The sequence below is a fragment of the Balaenoptera borealis genome, assembly GCF_965194805.1.
Source record: "Balaenoptera borealis genome assembly, chromosome: 4".
In the NCBI taxonomy this organism is placed as follows: Eukaryota; Metazoa; Chordata; class Mammalia; order Artiodactyla; family Balaenopteridae; genus Balaenoptera; species Balaenoptera borealis.
In genome coordinates, this window is record NC_138861.1 from 48,530,749 (window position 1) to 48,552,252 (window position 21,504).

The 21,504-nt window shown below is 36.4% G+C and overlaps 1 protein-coding gene across 20 annotated transcripts in view; it reads right to left on the bottom strand.

Annotated features, from left to right (window-relative positions):
• PTPN13 (protein tyrosine phosphatase non-receptor type 13) overlaps positions 1-21,504 on the bottom strand; it is a 247,308-nt gene that overhangs the window by 53,693 nt on the left and 172,111 nt on the right. For 13 of the 20 annotated variants that reach the window (XR_014244298.1, XM_082391051.1, XM_082391057.1 and 10 more), the window contains 14 exons: positions 20,477-20,940; positions 19,288-19,434; positions 17,591-17,684; positions 15,023-15,108; positions 14,137-14,299; positions 12,565-12,779; positions 12,352-12,450; positions 10,606-10,970; positions 9,487-9,667; positions 8,055-8,213; positions 7,401-7,572; positions 7,089-7,299; positions 3,721-3,791; positions 913-974 (listed from right to left, as the gene is read on the bottom strand). Coding sequence is in view for 19 of the 20 variants with exons in the window: in XM_082391051.1 (XP_082247177.1) it covers positions 913-974; positions 3,721-3,791; positions 7,089-7,299; positions 7,401-7,572; positions 8,055-8,213; positions 9,487-9,667; positions 10,606-10,970; positions 12,352-12,450; positions 12,565-12,779; positions 14,137-14,299; positions 15,023-15,108; positions 17,591-17,684; positions 19,288-19,434; positions 20,477-20,940 (2,489 nt within the window). In the remaining variant the exon portion in view is untranslated. The remainder of the gene's footprint in view (positions 1-912; positions 975-3,720; positions 3,792-7,088; positions 7,300-7,400; positions 7,573-8,054; positions 8,214-9,486; positions 9,668-10,605; positions 10,971-12,351; positions 12,451-12,564; positions 12,780-14,136; positions 14,300-15,022; positions 15,109-17,590; positions 17,685-19,287; positions 19,435-20,476; positions 20,941-21,504) is intronic. The other 7 variants (XM_082391046.1, XM_082391053.1, XM_082391052.1 and 4 more) reach the window with 4 other exon arrangements.

A 21,504-nucleotide genomic window follows, 5' to 3' on the forward strand; every position in this document is an offset into this window, starting at 1 on the left:
ACATGCTAAACCATTTCACAAGTTTGAGATAACACAGTGAAATGAAAGGCATAGAATTTGGGGCTTCTGGTCAATTAATTCATTTTCTCCTCCTACACTAAACCCAGCTCACGTCCAGAAATCTTGTTGAGCTGATAAGATTTTCAGATTACTAGGAGGGAAATGCCTCAGCTCTGGATTTTACATGGAAAGATATTTGAGTAGTGAGGTTCAGAATAGATTGCATGAGATATGTGTGAGATAAAACAGTTCCATGAAATGAAGATCCAGCTGCAAGCTGTGTATATTACATGCCAGAAAGTAAAAAGAAATGTTAGCCAAACAAATGGGTATAAATGTAGCCTTAAATAAAGAGCTTGAAAGTGGAATTTAGTTACGTATTAAAATATTTTTGTTAAAACACCTCCAGATTTCCCTGCGATAATCTTAAATGATTTCGGTTCTTTCATTTTATTACGTATTAAAGCATTTTCTATGTCTTTAAAAAAGCAAGTAAGCCTATTTCTTTTGCCACTACAGTTTTGCCTCACTAGTAGCAGAGATCTGTCATTTGAGAGTCACTGCTGGTCAATGTTAACCCACTCTTAATTACATTTTTCTCTTCTGGGTATCTAAGAGACAACCAAAAGAATTGTGTACATTAATAAAAAATCGCAGCACTAAAGCTATATAAGTAATTAGCCTATTTAAGAGCTGAATGTGTGCCCGATGATGTAGGGTTACTTGTGTGTGGGCTTTTCATTGTGTGTTACTTAATAAGTCCTATTAGTTCACTAAGTACATGTATCTAAAAATCAATACATGTGTCTAAAAAAAGCAAATATTTAAATATGAAATGTTTGGTTCAAAATACAAACAAGCTACTTATTTAGACAAGGAAGTAGGACACAAAGAAGGTGGCTTTTCACTTACCTTGGAGAATGAGTTATTAGGTGTGAGTGCCGGTTCGCCACAAGGCTCCACAATGTGATGACCTGAAGGAAGAACAGAAAGAAAAGGATGAGCCACTCAGAACCACATTAGGGACAACAAAATAGTGAAAGAAAACCCATATTTCTGTGCATGCTCTTATTTTTATTAATACACTAAGAGAGGTCATATCACAAAGTGACTTAAAATCAACTAAACGGAACCAAATATTAGAGAAGGGTTTATTCCAAGGACAAAGCCAATTTCTTAAAAGAAAATAGTTTACATAAAAGCTCAGTTTGGGCTAAATGTTTCTAGTGTGAGATACTAAATATAGATTTTTCCCAACTAAATGGAAGAGACATTACAGGTGCTGAACTATATAGTCACTGGAAAGATAGCAGGCCCTTTATCTCATTTCACAAAGACTATCAATTTAACACAGGAAAATAAGTATGGATACAACTGGAAAGGACTTTTAGTATATTTATAAACCAAATGTGGATTTTAACTCTTAGACATCAGCACAAAAATTCAATACATATATTAAAAATGATATTGTTTCCCCTACAGTTAAAAATTAGATTCACTAAGAGGAAAAAAAAAGGTCATGAAGAACCTAGTGGCAAGACGGGAATAAAGACACAGACCTACTAGAGAATGGACTTGAGGATATGGGGAGGGGGAAGGGTAAGATGTGACAAAGTGAGAGAGTGGCATGGACATATATACACTACCAAACGTAAAATAGATAGCTAGTGGGGAGAAGCCGCATAGCACAGGGAGATCAGCTCGGTGCTTTGCGTCCACCTAGAGGGGTGGGATAGGGAGGGTGGGAGGGAGACGCAAGAGGGAGGAGATATGGGGATATATGTATATGTATAGTTGATTCACTTTGTTATACAGCAGAAACTAAACACACCATTGTAAAGCAATTATACTCCAATAAAGATGTTAAAAAAAAAAAAATTAGATTCATTATTTCCAGGAGATACCTTATTAAACTGCCAGGAAAAATAATTAAAAAGTATCCAAAAATGAACCACTGGTTCAAAAGACTCATATTGGAAGAGTATAAAGCACAATAGTTTATTATTTGTAATCTCTCCCCCCTGTTCCCCCTGTTCCTCTCTCCCCCTCTGTCCCCAGGCAACCGCTGATTTCCTTTGTCACTACAGATTAATTTGCACTTTTGTACAATCTTGTATAAATTGAATAATACAATATGGATTCTTTTTTGCCTGGCTTCTTTCATTCAGCATACCTATTTTATTTTAATAATGTTGTTGCATGTATCAACAATCTATTCATTTTTATTGCTGAGTAGTATTCTATTGCTTGGATATATTTCAAATGGTTATTCATTCAACAGATTTTAGACATTTGAGTGGTTTCAGATTTTGGTTATTACAAAGAACGCTGCTAAAAAATTCCTATACAAGTTTTTGTGTATGAATATATGCTTTGTTTTCTCTTTAGTAAACAAACAGGAGTGGAACGGCTGGATCGTATGGTGGGCATATGTTTAAATTTTTAAGAAACTGTCAAACTGTTTTCCACAATGGTTGTACCATTTTACATTTTCATCACTACAAGAGAGTTCCTATTATTGATACTATGTGATTTTCAGAATTCATAAAGAAATTAGGTCAGAGAATCCCATAAAGACAGATTACTAGGCAGTTTCTACAAGGGGGCAGAGCACAGCTACCCTCCTCTGCCTGGAAAGTTACAAACAGGAGTCTTCTCAGAGGTCACTAGAAAAATGCTCTCCTGACTGTTTTGTGAGGTAGTTTGACTCTAATGTGAACCAGAACTATTAGAAAGCAGCAAGAAGGACCCCTAAGGCATTCAGATAACAACAGAGAACGAAGATAATCAAACTACAACTGCAATTGGCAGATTTCTTTTAGCTATTTTGGTATTTAGATACTACTGCCTGATAACCTAAAAGTTTAGTTACATAAGACGTACTGGATTTACATTTCAAATACTCTTTAAGTTCAACCACATTCCCCTGTACCTAACATTCTTATATGAATATTATCAATAAAAGCTACATTTACTGAGCTTGATTATGTAAATGAGAGCATGGAGTCAGACATCCTAGGTTTAAATTCTGGCTTGACTATTTATTAACCCTGTAGCTTGGGCAAGTTATCAAACTTTTCTGTGCCTTGGTTTCCCCTTCTATAAAAGGAGGATAATAGTAATACTAGTCTCACAGGGTTGCTGTGAGGATTTAAGCACCTAGAAGAATACTTAGTCCAGAAAAAGCATTAAATTAATGTTTGCTGCCACAACTATTAAGATTACAATTTCTATTACTATGCTAGAATATAAGACAGATACTTTGTTTACTCATTGCTATATTCACAATGCCCAGAACACTGCCTGGCATAGAGAAGAAATTTAGTAACTGTCTGAATAAATTATTATGTGACAATCATTGTAAGTATATTATTGTATTTATGTCTCATTATAACCTTAACAGGTAGATACTATTAATGTTCTTATTTTACTGGTAGAAAATAGAGGCTTAGATACAGATCAAGTAACTTGCTAAGGTTACACAGGACTTATAAACTCAGTTCTATCTGGCTTTAAATGCCATGCTGCTCTACTCTTTCCTATTATGCACAGAATATTAGAGATGCTTTTATTTAAGTGTAATTTTTTCACTCAGATCCTGCAAAACAGTCTGGAGGGGCAATAAAAACATTTTAGTGATAGTATCCAAACTTGCTTTTGGGGAAAAAAACTGTTACCTCTCTATAACTACTTGCTGTCATAAAATGACTTTATCCTTACCATTGGCTTTGGCTGACTTTGGAGCTGAAACAGCAGACCTCTTAGAACTGGGAACCACTGGATGACCATCTCTGTGTTGTTTAAAAAAACAAAACAAAATGCAATTGCAAATCATTTAAGATGTTTGTTTAAATATCCTTCAAGCCATCTGTTAACTATTTAGCCTCAGGAGTTTTATTTTAGATGGGCTTCAGGGGGTCTAGGTACTTCCTGAAGCTACAGACAAAATTTTATTAGGGTTCATCTATACATGCTTGAGGGAGACATTCTTGACTGAAAAAAGATTAAGAATCACTTCTTTACATAATCTTCTTGGGTTTCAGTTCAATACATCACCATATTTCCCCTCTCATTTAAAACACTGGTAATATTCATGATCTAATAACTTAGTTCACTGTCACTCAGGTGAGAGTTCAAAGATAACTACACTCAGAAGTCACAGATCACTAAGTTTTGCCTATCTAAAGCCCCTGATACGTGTTTTTCTTTGGAATTACTTAAAGTGAAAATCTAGACAAAATACATATATTCAAAGCATTATAAGAATAGTACCACCCAGCATGAAAAACTGTCAAGGGACAGCACCTTGGAAGAGGATTAGAATGTGATTTTATTGTTGCTAATACTTCAAAGAAAAGGGAGGTTGCCTAAGGTATACAGTGTTGGGAGAGGCAATCAGCCATGGGTCCTAAGCATCCCTGTATGTTCTTGCTGGGTACCTCAGAGATGCACGGCTCTAACCACTTTTTATCTGGGCCAGTTCTCAAGGCTATGTTCACGGTGAGCAAGCTTGAGGAATTATGTAATCTCTCCCCAAACAAAATGCAAGCTTTCTTACAGGCTGCCATAAAGTGATGGGTCCCCTGGCTCTTCTTACAGTACTCTTCTCCTGTACTATAACCCACTGCATGTACAGAAACCCATGAGGCTCACATATGTCATCTCCATGGGACTTGGAGGACATGGGAACCGACACCAATACCATGCTCATGCTGCCTGCTGTGCCTTTAGTAATAAGGTCTTTTGTTTCTGATACAGGAGTTTCATATCTTCTACCAGCATTCATAAAACAATAACTGGCTAGTTTATTAGCTTGCAAATAGGATAAAATTACAGACACTTTACAGCTCTTGACAGATAATTATCACAAGAATACAACCCTCCATTACTGTTACCCTGTGGACTTTATTTATTTCTTTAATTTTAAAATAAATTTATTTATTTTATTTTTGGCTGCGTTAGGTCTTTGTTGCTGTGCGCAGTCTTTTCTCTATTTGTGGTGAGTGGGGGCTACTCTTCCTTGCGGTGCGCGGGCTTCTCATTGTGGTGGCTTCTCTCGTTGTGGAGCACAAGCTCTAGGCATGTGGGCTTCAGTAGTTGCAGCACATAGGCTCAGCAGTTGTGGCGCACGGGCTCAGTTGTTCCGCGGCATGTGGGATCTTCCTGGACCAGGGCTTGAACCCATGTCCCCTGCATTGGCAGGCGGATTCTTAACCACTGCGCCACCAGGGAAGCCCCCCTGTGGACTTAAAAGAGGGCAGAAATAAAACAACAGAGGAGAGAGAGCTGGAAGAATGAAGGGTAAGGTAACTATGGCTGCTATTACTGTATCTTTAGTGACTTCAGCAAAGATCAAAGTAGAAAGAGAAAAGGAAACTGATTTTAGACCTAGGGTAAGGGCTGCTCTAGTGATTTGGAGGCAAAAAATTCATCTAGATCCATGGTTAGCAGAAATGTTTTCATAAAGACATTTTCCAGGTTGTTTGAACACTTTCCTCCTCCACTAATTAACATTCAGGTACACCTATGAAAATAACTGTATGCCAATCTAATTTTTAGAAATATTGAGGAAAACCCGTCAGGGGTTATGTTCAAGGGAAAAAGTGTACAATCTAACTTAAAGGTTCAGAAGGAAAAATGGGTTTATGATCAAATGATTTAATTAACAGTTTCTATATTTTGGAAGACATACTATATAAAACTCACCATGTATCGCAGATACAAATGTGAAGTTTTCTCTTATGTAACGTAAGACTGTAATCTAGAAAGCCTGGGTTCATGTATATGTGGCAGGTAGAGTAATGGCCCCCCAAAGATGTCTGCATTATAATCCCCAGAACCTTTGAATATGTTACCTTGCATGGCAAAAGGAATTTTGCAGATGTGAGTAAATTAAGGATCTAGAGATGAGGAGATTATTCTGGATTATCTGGCTGGGCCCAGTGTAATCACAGGGGTCCTTATAAGTTAAACAGAGAGGTAGGAATGTCAGAGTCAGAAAGATATGACGACCAAAGCAAAGAGTGCTGTGATTGCTGGCTTTAAAGATGGCAAAGGGCTATGAGCCAAGGAATATGGGCAATGTCTAAAAAGAAATGGATTTTCTCCTGGAGCCTATGGAAGGGAGCCTGCCAACACCTTGATTTTAGCACAAAGAATTTGTAGTAATTTAACAGTAGTCAGAAACTAATACATAGGGACTTCCCTGGTGGTCCAGTGGTAAAGAATCCACCTTCCAGTGCAGGTGACACGGGTTCAATCACTGGTTGGGGAACTAAGATCCCACATGCCGCGGAGCAACTAAGCCCCTGTGCCACAACTACCGAGCTCGCACACCTCAACTAGAGAGCCCACCTGCTGCAAACTACAGAGCCCACGCACCCTGGAGCCTGCACCACAACTAGAGAAGAGAAAACCCGCATGCCACAACTAGAGAAGCCTGCGCACCGCAACAAAGAGCCCATGCACCGCAATGAGCACCTCAACGAGTGCCGCAACAAAAAGATCCCACGTGCCGCAATGAAGACCTGACGCAGCCAAATAAATAAATAAAAACATTAAAAAAAAAGAAACTAATACATATTTTTTTTCAATTTATTTCCATTATTAAGTGAAAGAAAAGTTGCTATTAGCATTTTTTATAACGTGAAATTGTCATGAGGTATAGTGAATGTGATAGTCTATTTCCCATTGGTTGTAGACATGAGGTTCAGGTAGGACTGACCATGTCCCAGCTCTGGGAATCGGCCAGGACTGGCCTGGGAGAGTCAATATATTCTTATCCCTTTTCCTCATCAGGGCTGGTCTTAATTTAGGTCTAAGGCAATCAGCACACAGGCTTTGCTTTACTACGGTGATTGGTGAGACCTGTTTGAGGATTGCTCTGGATAGTGTGGGATGCAGGTGTGAGGCATGAAAACTGACACAGACATTTGACTACTATGAAGGAAACACATAAATTACTAACCCCCATTCACTTAGTCTGTGAATTACTAATTCAGGAATATCTTTAAGAAAACCTAGTATCTTTTAATGGCCTGAAATGCATGTGCACACACAAACAAAATCCGTGAATAATTGCAGAGTACCTTGTTGCTTTCAGCACCACTGAAGGAAGTGACATGTCTAATGCTCTCTTAGCTTCTTCCAAAGTCATTCCTTGTGTGCTGACTCCGTTCACATAGTGGATGATGTCTAAGAGCTGGAGATTACCCTCAGTGGCTGCAACTGACCTCGGATTGATATCACTAACATATACCACTTGATGAAGGCTGTCGTGACCTCCAGATAAGGAAAAACCTTCAGGGAACAGAAAAATATTTGTTTCCTTAGTCTTAACAGTACTTACTTTTAATCTAGGCAAGAAAAATCACACTGCACAAAGCGTGAATTTGCATTACCCAGCTCCTCTTTGTTGCATGTAAATGTAATGTCAGGTAGCAAATGAGGCAGCACTAGCATCCTGGGTAATTCTAGAACTCGGCCAAGAACTAATCTGACTGTCTTGGGCGCAGCTCGGAGTAGATTCACTGCATCTGTGTGAGTCATTTTTGTAACATCTGTATCATTAACCTATAAAAATGAGAATGGGGCAAAGTAGGATTACGATTACTGGAACACAGAAGTTGCCAACAGAATACAGTAATTTCCCTAACTTTTTATATAATTTATTTTAGCCAGTAGGAGATTCACAATAAAGAGTGGTCTCTAGTTTATTGGTAATCCCCACCAAGTAATTATAAATGAAATAATAATGTAAAATACCTAACAAATGTCATTACTTTGCTAATACAGAAAATTTATTCTTATAGCAATTTAAGAAACTTTCTCTCCCTGAGACCCAAGATAGCCTGTTTAATGCCTTAACTGAGATTAAGCATTTTCCAAATTATTACTATATAAAGGCCTTTACTTTTAAGAGGTGGAGAAGGAAAATATAAACCAAGCAGAGAAATAGAGTATTATATTAACTCAACCTTCTTGCTTTTCCTTCTTCAGCCCTGGCTTGCTCTTTGGCCACATTTGCACAAATAGAGTCTGCTTAAATGTCTCACCTTTATGAGCCGGTCCCCAGGTCTTAGCCTTCCGTCACTTTTGGCTGGATCCTGAATGACATCATGAACATAACAACCAATACTCTGATTGCCTTTGGTTACTGTAAAACCCAGGCTTCCTTTTTCCGACTTAATTAGGGTAATGTGGAGTTCTATCTCCTAAGGGAAGAAAACAGTGATTCTTTTAGGTTGTCTATTTTGCTATAAAGGCAAAGAGAAAGACAAATATTATTTCCATTGATTAACACAGGAGGACACTAAACCTTAAAAGGTTACTTAACTTGCCCAAGTGAAGAAGCCAGGTTTGTCCAATTCTAGAAAATGCCTCCCTGCCCATGGAAGAGTTGAGTTTAAATTCAACATTATGTGCTTGTCTAGAGATAGCTGAGACAGAACTTACTCATGCTTCAATTCTTGTATTTTCAGAACAAACAGGGACAAACACCCATGCCAAGAGCAACAAAAGAAAGTTTTCTGGGGGGTAAAAACATGAAGTCTGGGTGACTAAATATCACAACTTGATGTATTTAGTTGTATAATTTTTTTTTTTTTTTAAGATTTCAATTGAGACACAAGGTTGCTTACAGCTTACAGGCATGATGACAGACTTCTAAGGAAATCGTTCAAAGATTATTTTCACTCTGTTGCTGAGAATGAAATTGAAGACGTAGATGCTACACACACACACACACACACGCAATTATAGGAAAATGAAGTATCTGGAAAGATTAACTCCAAAATGTTTATGGTTTTTGAGTGGTGGGATTATAGGTGGTTTTAATCTTTGTTTTCTAATTTTCCTATAATAAATATTTATTACTTAGGTAATAAAAAAAAAAGGTGATTTACTTAGGTAATAAAAAAAAAAAGGGTGATTTCGAATCAGTGTTAAAGATATTATTCTTGGAAATTTGGCTTCCAAACTGAATTTGTAGCTTTAGAAGTTCTAGGGTTATTAGTAAAGAAAAGGATTCCATTTAGGCACCCATAAAACAGTGTGGAGGAGAATAAAACTACATTCAAACTTGATTAAAAAGTAAACAGGTAACTCATCAGAATTTGGAAAATAACAGGTACTGTGCTAGGTGCTCTACATATGTTATTTCATTTAATCCTCACCACAATACTATGAGGTTACTAGTCTCATTTTAGAGCTAAAACTACTAAGACTCAGAAGGATTAAGTAATTTGTCCATAGGCACCTGCCAAATTGCAGCAAGTCAGTGGTAGAGTCAGGATTTGTACCCAGGTCTTTTTGCCTTTTTCCCTAATTCTCAGCAGAGAAACATACCAGCCAGATATGTTATCTATTTACTGGACATAGATATGAGGCTAACCTAAAAGATAGCCTTTTCCCTAAAGGGAAACTGTGGAGGACTACATTTTACTTGAGAAAATATGGAATTTTCTTCATACAAAGGAAATAACTCACCAGTTCAAAGTCTTCAAGGTGGTTTTCCAAGTCATTTTTCAAAGACGTCAAGCTTTCCTGTCTAGTTGGCTCAGAAGTGTGACATATATGATACTTATCCATTGAATTAGTGGAAGCAGATTCTGACTGAGATTGACAACTCTGCCCAGGAGTTACATCGGGTGGTCGAGGGGAAGGATTACTACAGAGACAAAGTAAGACTATTTTCAAACACATTGCAATGTCAATGTAGTAAGTATGTGCCACAAACAGAAAATGCTCAACAAATATTTATGTTTGCTTTTTATTGAGATCCTAAGCTACTTTTTGTCTGATTCTGGACTATGAATTTATTTCACATCTGTTCTGTGCTAACATTACTGATTCTTATTCTCTGTCCACCTCTTTAAGCTGCATAATCAGTAAGAAAAGTTAAATAAGTATACTTTTGACTCCTAGTTGTTAATTCAAGGCTGAAGCTAATGTTATCAGAAGCCTAATGTGTGTTTCAACATAAGAAAAAGGAAGAAATAAGAAAAGAGTAAGTCTTATTCTTGTAGTTATTTTGGATGACACAATAGGAAAAAAACAAAAAAAACCTTGAACATATAGATAGTTGGACCTGAATATACCCAAAGTTGTAGCTAAACCATAAAATGTCTGAATAACTCTCATAGGTATAGATGTAGTCTTTCCGTTTGTATTCCTCTATGCTTTCACTCATTTCTTCTGTCCCCCTCTTCAGTACTCTTTTATGTCCTACCTTTTGCAAACTCTCTACCCACTTCCTCCCTACCGCTTCCCTTTATATGTCTACTCCTTACTCTTCTATCCCATCATTATCAAAATAGGTCTGTTCTCCTTCTGATAAGTAATATGAATGATGGTGAAATACAAAAAACTTTCTTAATTACTAGTAAATATGCTCAAAAGAGCAGCAAGGCTCAGGTCAAATGGGTAGAGAGTGTGCTAACTAAAACTGTGAGACACAATAGCTAGATATCCAATAGAGTCACCTTCTGCCTCACGATTGTGAAGTTCACAGATAGACACATTTCATTCTTAGAGAAATGGAGGTGGTTGCTCTCGTTTCTAACACCAACCAGCTGCTTTGAGGGCTACACATAATATTGACAATACCTGTCCTCAAGTTCTGGTTTATTAGGTGTTTTCTGAGGATAGTAAAACATGGTACAAATGGTATTTTCTTGACTCCTGAGTGCGTCGTGTTGACTTTGTGCCTGTGACACCATGTTGCTTAGAGTCTGATGCAAAGCTGAACTCCAGCTCATATTTGGTATCTTTGCTGGAGCTTTCACTAAGTCATCTTCTCCACTCCCACTACTGTCACTATAACTGTCTCTCCTGGATGGGGACGTGCGTGGTTTCTTGCTTTTGTCAGACATTTCATTTTCATCTGAGCTGGTGCCTTGCTCCACACATGCTGTCTGAAGAGGGTCTTTACTGTTGTTTGGAGGTACTTGTGCTGGAGAGTGCAGTGGGGTCTGTAATGGACACATTTAAAGAGATCAGAGTGTGATAACTTATATTTTCATTTGGTTGAAAATGAACTTGTTAAACATAAGCACTTCCTATTAAAATATTCAATTCATTTTTTTGATAACAAAAGTAATTTATGCTCATTAGAGAAAAAATCATATATAAAAGTAACAACTGTTAATATTGTACAACTTATACTTTCATTCATAATTAGAGTTACAGTATATATTAATATCATACTTTGCATCCTGCTTTCAAAATTTAGGTTTCTACCATGAGTATCTTCTGAGACCCTTAAATATGCTTTGAAAACAACTGCATAAACCGTATAATAATCTTACAGATGGCTATAGCTTTAATTTATTTCAGAATTCTTTTATTGGATAGAGTTGTTTCTAGCTTTTCACTATAAATAGAAATCTAGAACTTCTTTGTATGTAGATTTTCACCTGAGTTTCTCATTATTTCCTTGTAATTTCCTGTAACAGAAATAGAATTTTCTATGTTCAGCACGTAAGATGTTTTTAAAGGCCTTGTTAAATATTTCCAGATTGCTTTCCAGAAAGATTGTATCAATTTACATACTCAAGAAATTTCCACTCAGTTCTTCCTATCTGGTTCCCAAAATCAATGTAGTCTCTTAAAATGCTATTTATAATGCACCTTACAGAAATGTTACTTTCCCGTTAATGTCCTTATAATACTCCCTCCTTCTCCCGGATATAAGGGTTAAAGTTTCTGGGGCCAGACACTCCTGCCTTTCATACACAGGGATCATGTTCACTGGTAACGGAACACTATTTTAAGTAGACAGGCCAGAGGCTGTCTTTCAATTAGATTATTATTCATCTATGTATGGATTCCCACCTATCAGTATGCAATGTATAAATAACCATCAAAATAGATTTTGGATCCTTTAGCTATTCCTTAACATAAGAAAGGAAATGGACAAATATATTGCCTACTATGTGATTTCTAGTATTAAAATTTAAGGCAAAAAATCTTAAATAATTCTCATTTTCATCTAAACTAGCTCAGAATGAGGATTACATTTCCAAATTTGGTTCAATGAAGAAATGGACAAAAGGTTTTTGTAACCATTGTTTTGTTTTTTTCTATTTATGTTTGTAAAATAAATTCCTAAAATCCTAGAATCCTAGAACCTTCGAATTGGAAGGGAGAGAAGAGAAAGTGAACTAAATTACTTTATATTACAAACATAGATTACACTCAAGAGATTATGTGACCCACACAAGATAATACTCCTAGCTAAAGAAGTAACTAGGATGAAACCCAGGAGATCAAACTATGATGAAACCACTACAACTGAATTAATCATTCAATTGATACTCTGTAAATACAGAAATTACTTTTCCTAAGTCTCACCAAAGGAGCAGGGTCAATTTCTGGTAGCACACCAGGTGGTGGTCTACAGAGAAGCAAGGATACTTCTGGAGATGTTCCCCTGAGAGCGGATATGACTTCCTGTGGGTACCATGAGTGAGAAATGAAGATACAGTTAAACCAGCATTATGAAATCATTCTGAAAAGCCAATCCAACTCATCAAAAATGCTGCACTCCACATGCTGGGGGCTCACCTGCTGAGACAGTCCTTTCAAAGAGGCTCCATTCACTTTCAAGATAACATCTCCCACATCAATTTGTCCACTTTCTGCTGCTGGCTGTCCCGGAAAGAGCTTTTTAACCCTTACTATGCTGACGTTCATTTGCTCGGGTATAAGATTATCTTCTCGAGAAAAACTGAACCCTAGGCCTGAGCTATTTTTAAACAATTTCACCTCAAATGTATTCTCTGGAGAAAAAAAAATATAAAGAAAGTATTCTTAACAGGCTGTGTATACATATGAACATATAAACATATGTACTTTTAGATACATTTTAAAAAGCCCATTTCCACCATATTTACAGCTTTATATGCAATTATTGTATGCTTATTCTATATTTAAATCCTATTTCACACTCTCTATTATTAAGAAAACTTAAGCTGCATGAACTAATATGCTGTTTGAACAGAAAAGTGGGTTCTGAAATAAGGGTTCTGAAAATGAAATTATGTTTTAATTCCATATGTTTTATAGAACTGTACAATGACAGAGAAAAAGAGGGAAAAAAACAAGAAAGGAGAAGAATAAGAGAAATTCAGGTATACAGTGGGAAAGAGATGGTAAGAAGAGCAAAACAAATGATAGAGAAGGGTTAAGGGCAAGTGAGGTGACCTTCTAATATTTAGGTGAGGTACAATTTAATCCAGTAAACTGCAAAGCGTTGTGATAAAATTCTCATCAACAAAAGAAATTAAAAGAACAATAACCCGGAAAGCATGAAAAACATATTTAGAGAAAGAGTAATGGAAGAAATAAAGAACATAAGGCAGTGAGATTAAGTGGATACACTAATTTTATTTTCATAATCAGGAAAAATAATATAGGTTGGGCTAATATTTTCTTTTTATTTTGGAGACTAATTCAGAGTTGCTAACATTTATATAATCAAAGAAAAATTTAAAATAAAGACAAAACAATGACTATATACCACCACCACCATTTATAAAGGACGTTTATAACCTCAAAAGGAAGATAGATGGACTCAGAGGGCACTTCCGTATTATGAACACATTTAGCCTTATGAAAAACTCACTGCCACATCAGTCTTAATTTCCTTATTTTACTTCCAATTAGTGGTATGTCCAAAGGCTAGCAAAGTTTGTAAGAAAAACCAGTATCTGGGAACTGTTAGTGAATTTCTGCCCAGGCTTAGCTTCATAAGTCCATACAATTAAACAAAAATATAAAAAATGTTTAAGAGTCAAGGTTTCACATGGGTTTGAAACCATTCTCAGCAATTATTTATATTTATCTTTTTCCTATACAAATTTTATTTTGAATTTTACAACTATTTAAGGCACTATTAAATGACCATAATTTGTTTTGTGCATGATTTCATTATCCAAAGCCTTTCAGACTTCAACAGCTACAAACATGTCTTTTTTTTTTTTTAATTTAGTATAGTGCTGCATCAGATTATTATTTACACTTGACAAGAATAAATAAAGAGACCCAGGTATGAATTGTGATCCAACATGTAAAAATCAAATTTTAAATAATCCAGGAATAAGTTTAATGTGAGGTGACAGTCTCCCAAGGTCTGACCTTCAGTAACAAAGCTGTAGTCTTTGACGTGAGTCATTTTCTTCATCATTTTTTCTGGGGCTTGACCTTGGGCATCTGGATCTGAGAGGGTACACTGTGGGGTTACAGGGACATGTTCTTTGGATGCTGGAGACTGTCCCTTTTCTAACAACAGATGAACCACCTGGACAAATAGAACAGTACTTCATTAACTAAGAAGAAAGTTTTATAAGAAAGTAGGTAAGTTTTCAGGACTTTGTATAGTTGATGGTATAAAATCATTTAAAGTAACTACCTGGTCTACCAAAATACAAGTAGAGGGAGAGAAAAATAGAGGGAAAAATAGAGGGAAAAAGCAAGGGAAAAAGCAAGGGACTGAAAATTTCAAAATCAAGGTTTTGAAAACTGTATAAAAAGATAAACTATTAGAAAGAAAAAAATTCTATTATAAAAATAATACAAACATCTTATAGAAAATTCAGGTATTAAAATAAAATCACCACTAACCTAATAATATAAAGACCTTTATAAATAATTTGGTAAACTCCCTGACTCAAAATGTATTAGACCAATGTGAATTTCGCCTCTGGGCTGAAATAACTAGAAGTGAAAATCACTAGATATTTGTAGCTGTTTATGAAAAAATTTTTAATGCAATCTGCCTCCTTCCTCCTGTCAGATCTCTGGTAATATAAGGGCTAAATGTGATAGAGAAAGCCAGCTTCCTAAATAAAAATCCTCATCATAATACTTGCTTCCCAGTTTGGAAGGAAAAATACAAGCATGTTTACACGAATCAGGCTTTGTTTCTTGACTAATAAATTTGGAGATCTCAGTGAAATTAGTATTATTCACACATTATTATGTTCTATGGTATCTAGAAAAGGTTGGTATAATGATCTATTACCTGTCCTGTATTTCTCAGTGTCTCCACAGCTTGCTTATGAGTAGCTCCTTCCAGACTAACTCCATTGACAGCTAGGACACGATCACCTACAAATTAGGCAGTAATGTTGAAAGAAGCAATCATAAAATAAAGATTCTACATGTTCTTTAATACCTTATGGTCTCGTTTTGTACTAATTTGCTTGAGGAAAGACAGACAAATTCTGGACAAAACTGTGTCACAGAGTTTCTTTAACACGTTCTTAATTCCTTTCTCAATTCTATGGCTAATCATTTTAGAACAGGATATTGTATATATTATAAAATCAGTTTAAATTAGGGAAAAAAGATAAACTGAACTACAAATGTAGAGAGACTGGAGGGAACTAACCTAGTTAGTTCTTATTAGAAATGCAGATGTCAGTGTTTTTGCAAGGGCACTATCCGTTTCGCAATCTCTGGCAATTTGCTTCTTAGAAAGTATCAATACAAAACATGAACTAAAACACTGTCGAGATATTTTCTGATACGAGAGAATAAGCTTAAAATAAGAGTTTTTGGCCCACCTCCTAGAGTAATGAAATTAAAAACAAAAATAAATAAATGGGACCTAATTAAACTTAAAAGCTTTTGCACAGCAGAGGAAACCATAAACAAGACCAAAAGACAACCCTCAGAATGGGAGAAAATATTTTCAAACAAAGCAACTGACAAAGGATTAATCTCCAAAATATACAAGCAGCTCATGCAGCTCAACATCAAAAAAACAAACAACCCAATCCAAAAATGGGCAGAAGACCTAAACAGACATTTCTCTAAAGAAGACACACAGATTGCCAACAAACACATGAAAAGACGCTCAACATCATTAATTATTAGAGAAATGAAAATCAAAACCACAATGAGGTATCACCTTACAATGGTCAGAATAGCCATCAACAAAAAATCTACAAGCAATAAATGCTGGAGAGGGTGTGGAGAAAAGGGAACCCTATTGCACTGTTGGTGGGAATGTCATTGGTAGAGCTGCTTTGGAGAACAGTAAGGAGATTCCTTAAAAAACAAAAATAGAACTACCATACGACCCAGCAATCCCACTACTGGGCATATACCCTGAGAAAACCATAATGCAAAAAGTCATGTACCACAATGTTCACTGCAGCTCTATTTACAATAGCCAGGACATGGAAGCAACCTAAGTGTCCATCAACAGATGAATGAGTAAAGAAGATGTGGCACATATATACAGTGGAATATTACTCAGCTATAAAAAGAAACAAAATTGAGTTATTAGTAGTGAGGTGATGGACCTATATATGGAATCTAAAAAAAAAAAAAAAGGTTCTGAAGAACCTAGGGGCAGGACAGGAATAAAGACGCAGACGTAGAGAATGGACTTGAGGACACGGGGAGGGGGAAGGGCAAGCTGGGATGAAGTGAGAGAGCAGCATGGACACATATACACTACCAAATGTAAAACAGATGGCTAGTGGGAAGCAGCTGCATAGCACAGGGAGATCAGCTCGGTGCTTTGTGACCATCTAGAGGGGTGGGATAGGGAGAGTGGGAGGGAGATGCAAGAGGAAGGGGATATGGGGATATATGTATACGTATAGCTGATTCACTTTGTTATACAGCAAAAACTAACACACTACTGTAAAGCAATTATACTCCTATAAAGATGTTAAAAAAAAAAACCCAACAAAAAACAAAAACTAAAAATAGAACTACTATATGACCCAGCAATCCCACTACTGGGCATATACCCTGAGAAAAACATAATTCAAAAAGATACATGTACCCCAATTTTCACTGCAGCACTATTTACAATAGCCAGGACATGGAAGCAAGCTAAATGTCCATCGACGGATGAATGGATAAAGAAGACGTGGTACATATATCCATCGAATATTACTCAGCCATAAAAAGGAACAAAACTGGGTCATTTGTAGTGATTTGGATGAACCTAGAGTCAGTCTGTCATACAGAGTGAAGTAAATCAGAAAGAGAAAAACAAATATCATATATTAACACATATATATGGAATCTAGAAAAATGGTACTGATGAACCTATTTGCAGGGCAGGAAAAGAGACACAGAGGTAGAGAACGGACTTGTGGACACAGCGCGGGGAGGGGAGGGTGGGACGAATTGAGAGAGTAGCACTGACATATATACACTACCATGTGTAAAACAGATGGCTAGTGCGAAGCTGCTGCTATAGCTCCGTATAGCACAGGGAGCTCAGCTTGGTGCTCTGTGATGACCTAGAGGGGTGGGATACGGGTGGGGGTGGGGGTTGGTGGTGGGAGCGAGGCTCAAGAGGGAGGGGATATATGTATACATGTAGCTGATTCACTTTGTTCTACAGCAGAAACTAACACAACATTGTAAAGCAATTATACTCCAAAAAAAAATTTTTTTTTGGAATTATATCAAGGAGTTTTTTAATGCCGTAGTCTTAAAATAATTGATACGTTCTTATTTCATATTATGAATAATTTGAACGTCTGTATCAACTTTCCAATTTCTTCTTTATTTGTTGAAGTGATAATCCTATATGTAATTCCCGTACACACAAACACTCTACCTTTGTGAATTCTGCCATCGGACTCCGCTGCTCCCTTGGGAATAACAGCTTTCACATAAATGCCACCATGTCTGACACTGGTATTCACACCTCCCTAAGCCGAAAAAGACAAACAAAATAGCATTTTGTAATATGAAAAATTTCCCACTCTATCTTTCAAATCTGAGACATAGAAAGCATTCAATGCATCGGCCAAAGCAACAGCATTCCATCAGCACGTGCAATTACTTCAATACCCAAGTATATTTCTAGTAGGTTTTCCAAATGTTAAAGCAGTTACTTTTTTAGAAAAATTCTTTTTTTTTTTTTTTAGAGGTAATTTAAAGAAGTCTCTCCAGTGATATATTGCCTCTCCTTTTCCTTTTTTTAAAAAAAATTATTTATTTATTTATTTATGGCTGTGTTGGGTCTTCGTTTCTGTGCGAGGGCTTTCTCTAGTTGTGGCAAGCAGGGCCCACTCTTCATCGCGGTGCGCGGGCCTCTCCTGTTGCGGAGCACAGGCTCCAGACGCGCAGGCTCAGTAATTGTGGCTCACGGGCCTAGCTGCTCCGCGGCATGTGGGATCTTCCCAGACCAGGACTCGAACCCGTGTCCCCTGCATTGGCAGACGGATTCTCAACCACTGCGCCACCAGGGAAGCCCTAGAAAAATTCTTTATTCAGAAAATAACAACATGCCAGATCTTGACTGTATGAGGAGTTGCTCTTCCTTTTATAAGTCTATACCATGCATTACCCACAAGCAGCAAGCAAAAATCCATCCATGCAAAATTACTGTGAGAATATAACTGTTAGAAAAAACAGCATATAGAATAATATACTTCAGATCATATTTGCTAATCTGAAAGCAAATCTCATGAATCAAGGGAAAATTTTCTTTTCATTTTAAAAGGTGTTGGTATAGAAGTTTTGTTACAGTGTAGATGAGATCTAATGAGTAGATTCTCCATCTCTTGTGGATATTTAGCTTTTATTTCCCTTCACACTAGGAAGATAATAAAATTCCAAAGAAGTTACAAACAAGGGGGAAAGGGTTACAGTATTATTAAAACTGAAAGAAAAGTGGGTTTTCTTTTTGATCTCTATATGTTAAGCGTGCTATTTCTACCTTACTTCTAAATGGCTTTTCATAACTAACAATATCCTTCAAATGCCATAAATGATAATGTTACACTTAGGGTACAGTGTATTCATTAATAGAATTCTAAAGTAATTTCATTAAATAGCCTATGCTCATATTTTAACTACTTTAAAAGTACTACATATATTCTTGGGAACTTCTAATATTAAGATACTAATCATAATTACATGTTAAGATGTATTATGAAGTGAAAGGCCATATAAATATTTATTAGACTTTAATTATTTATAATGTAGGTTAAAATGTATTATTCCATGCTAATGCAGAAGATGTCAAATGTATACAAAACATACTTATTAATTTTATATTTTTCAAGTCTGGTATTCAGATTAAGCAAGTATGAGATCTATGGGGGAAAACAGCATTTGTCTATTTCTTTTAAACCACAGGAAAAAGTGAGTAGCACACTCAAGTTTTTTAAAAGAAGTCTTAAGATATAATTAAATTTTTAATTTTGGAAATATTTGACAAGTTTCCCTTTTGAAGCAAAGTAATTCAATTAATAAATTGACATACAATAGGCTGCTGGAAATGGAGAAGAGAAAACATTTGAAAACCTTGTCAAACAGTACCGTGACACTTATCCCCAAGCTGTTTTCATTTTTAGCCAGTTCAACCTCAAAGATATCTCCAGGTTTAGGAGGTGATGAAGGAAAAGTTTTAAAATTCATTTTGTTGGATGTATTCATTGAGGAGGAAGATTCCTTAACAAAGAAAAACAAAAGGATTTCTTGTTAGAGTCAAACTGAATTATTAATGGAAGATCAATATGTGTTTTTTTTTAAAAATTAAGAAAAAGTAAGATATTAAGGGACAGAGTAGATCTGAAGATCATGAAGTTTGGAAGAGATCTTAGGGATCATCTAATCCAATGCCTTCATAGTTTATGGTTGAGGAAATTGAGGTCTAGAGATTAAAGGGCTTTCTTCAGGTCAAACAGATATGGCAGAGGGAAGCCCAGAACCCACTTCAAACCTGGCTTTTATATAATCCTTATCCAATGCTTTTTATACACTCAAATTTAGAAAGTATTTCCATTTCATTTAAAAAACAATACATATCAAGCAGTAGCTTTTAACTTGGGCCTTTAAGATGAGTAGGCATCATGTTTACTTTGCTAATGTTTACAAATCCACTATAAACAGACACAACAGCTAAGCCCAGCTGATAAGGACATAACTCTCTTATGAGGAATGTTAGAGACATTAAGAGGAATGTTTTTCAGTGAACAAAGGGCTTAAGGTTCTTTTCTGAACCCGCTTGTGAATATGAGTATAAATTTATATCATTTCTAAAATTTCTAGGAAATGAACAATTTTCTATATTGTTGCTCTTATTATCATACATTCAGAACTTCAGAATAATTTAGGCTATCAATAGTAAAGTCAACTGTCCATTATATGAACTATTTAGGAACAATTTTTTCAGATATTAAATTCTCTTATTAATATAAATATCAATAGATAAACAATTTATAGAAAACAATCATAATCTGATTATTCATTCCTTTGTGTAATCATGTAGCAAGTTCCCAGAATGACAGCCATTTTGGAGTTAGTAGTCAAAGCTGCTAATTTCTCTGCAAGTTAGCATCAAATGCAGTAGCAGTTAGTAGCATAATATATAAACTATTTCTCCTTTCCAGAACAATGTACTCAGTTTACAGTAGATTATTCTGCTCCGTAATATATTTGCTGTTGTTTGCTTTGTTAAGTGAAAAAAACAAAGATTCAAATTAAACAATGCCTTTTTTGGCGTTTGATGATCCTGACTGCTGGAAAAAGTGGCTTCATCCATGTCTGAATCTCCACGGTCAGAGTAATCTGTTGCATCATAAATGCCTGCTTTTTTAGCTTTGCTTTGGTTACTGTCAGTAGAAGTCCCCTTTTTCTCAATGGCTTTGGATATCACAGATGGGGAAGGGCTGCCGTGCTGTGATTCCTGCCTGCTTCGGTCACCTACATGGCTGACAAAGAAACCATTGACCTGGCTCTGGGACAAGCTGGCACTCTCAGTCCTGGAATCTTGAGAACTCAGGCTTCCCTCCCGCAGGCCCCCAGACAGCCCAAATGAGCTATCTGAGATGTGCCTTGGGGTGCCACGTGGCCAGCAGTGATCCTCAGAAGAATTTACAGCACTGTCTTGCATGTAGGAAGCTTTCTTCATGTAGTTTTTCATGCCAATGCCAATGTGCACAGGAGTAGAAGGCACTGAAAAGTCAAAATTCATCAATGAGGATAACAGGTTAGTGACACGTTTGTGCTTACATACATGCACAATGTTCCCTGGTGATTGTTGGGAGGATTTTACACAGGATAACACATGTACGACACCTGAGCCAGGGCTTGGAACCATGACAAGGACTCAACAAATGTAGCAAATGCTTTCTGTTTCCTTTGCTTCCTCTTTGGGTCTTTCTTTCTGCAGCTTCTATAGAAACGTGGACCCTCTTTGCCTCAACTCCTCATTTCCATTCTCCAAGACCTATTTCTAGTGAGTCTCCCCTGTGAAGACTTTCTCAATTCCCTAACTAGAGATAACTTGAGTCTCCAAAAATCCTTGATCCTTATTTAATGGTTATATATTTACTTGTTTTATATCGTCCTATCAGACTGCATTTTTTGGACTCCAAGTAATTATCAAGGAAGGCAACTCCAAATTCCTTACATACATAGTTCTTTCAAAAAGCCACTTAGGAAAGCTTTCCTAAGACACAATCCACCGGTGACATGCGTAAAAGAATTACAGATGCAAGTTTATTAGAAATGAAAAGT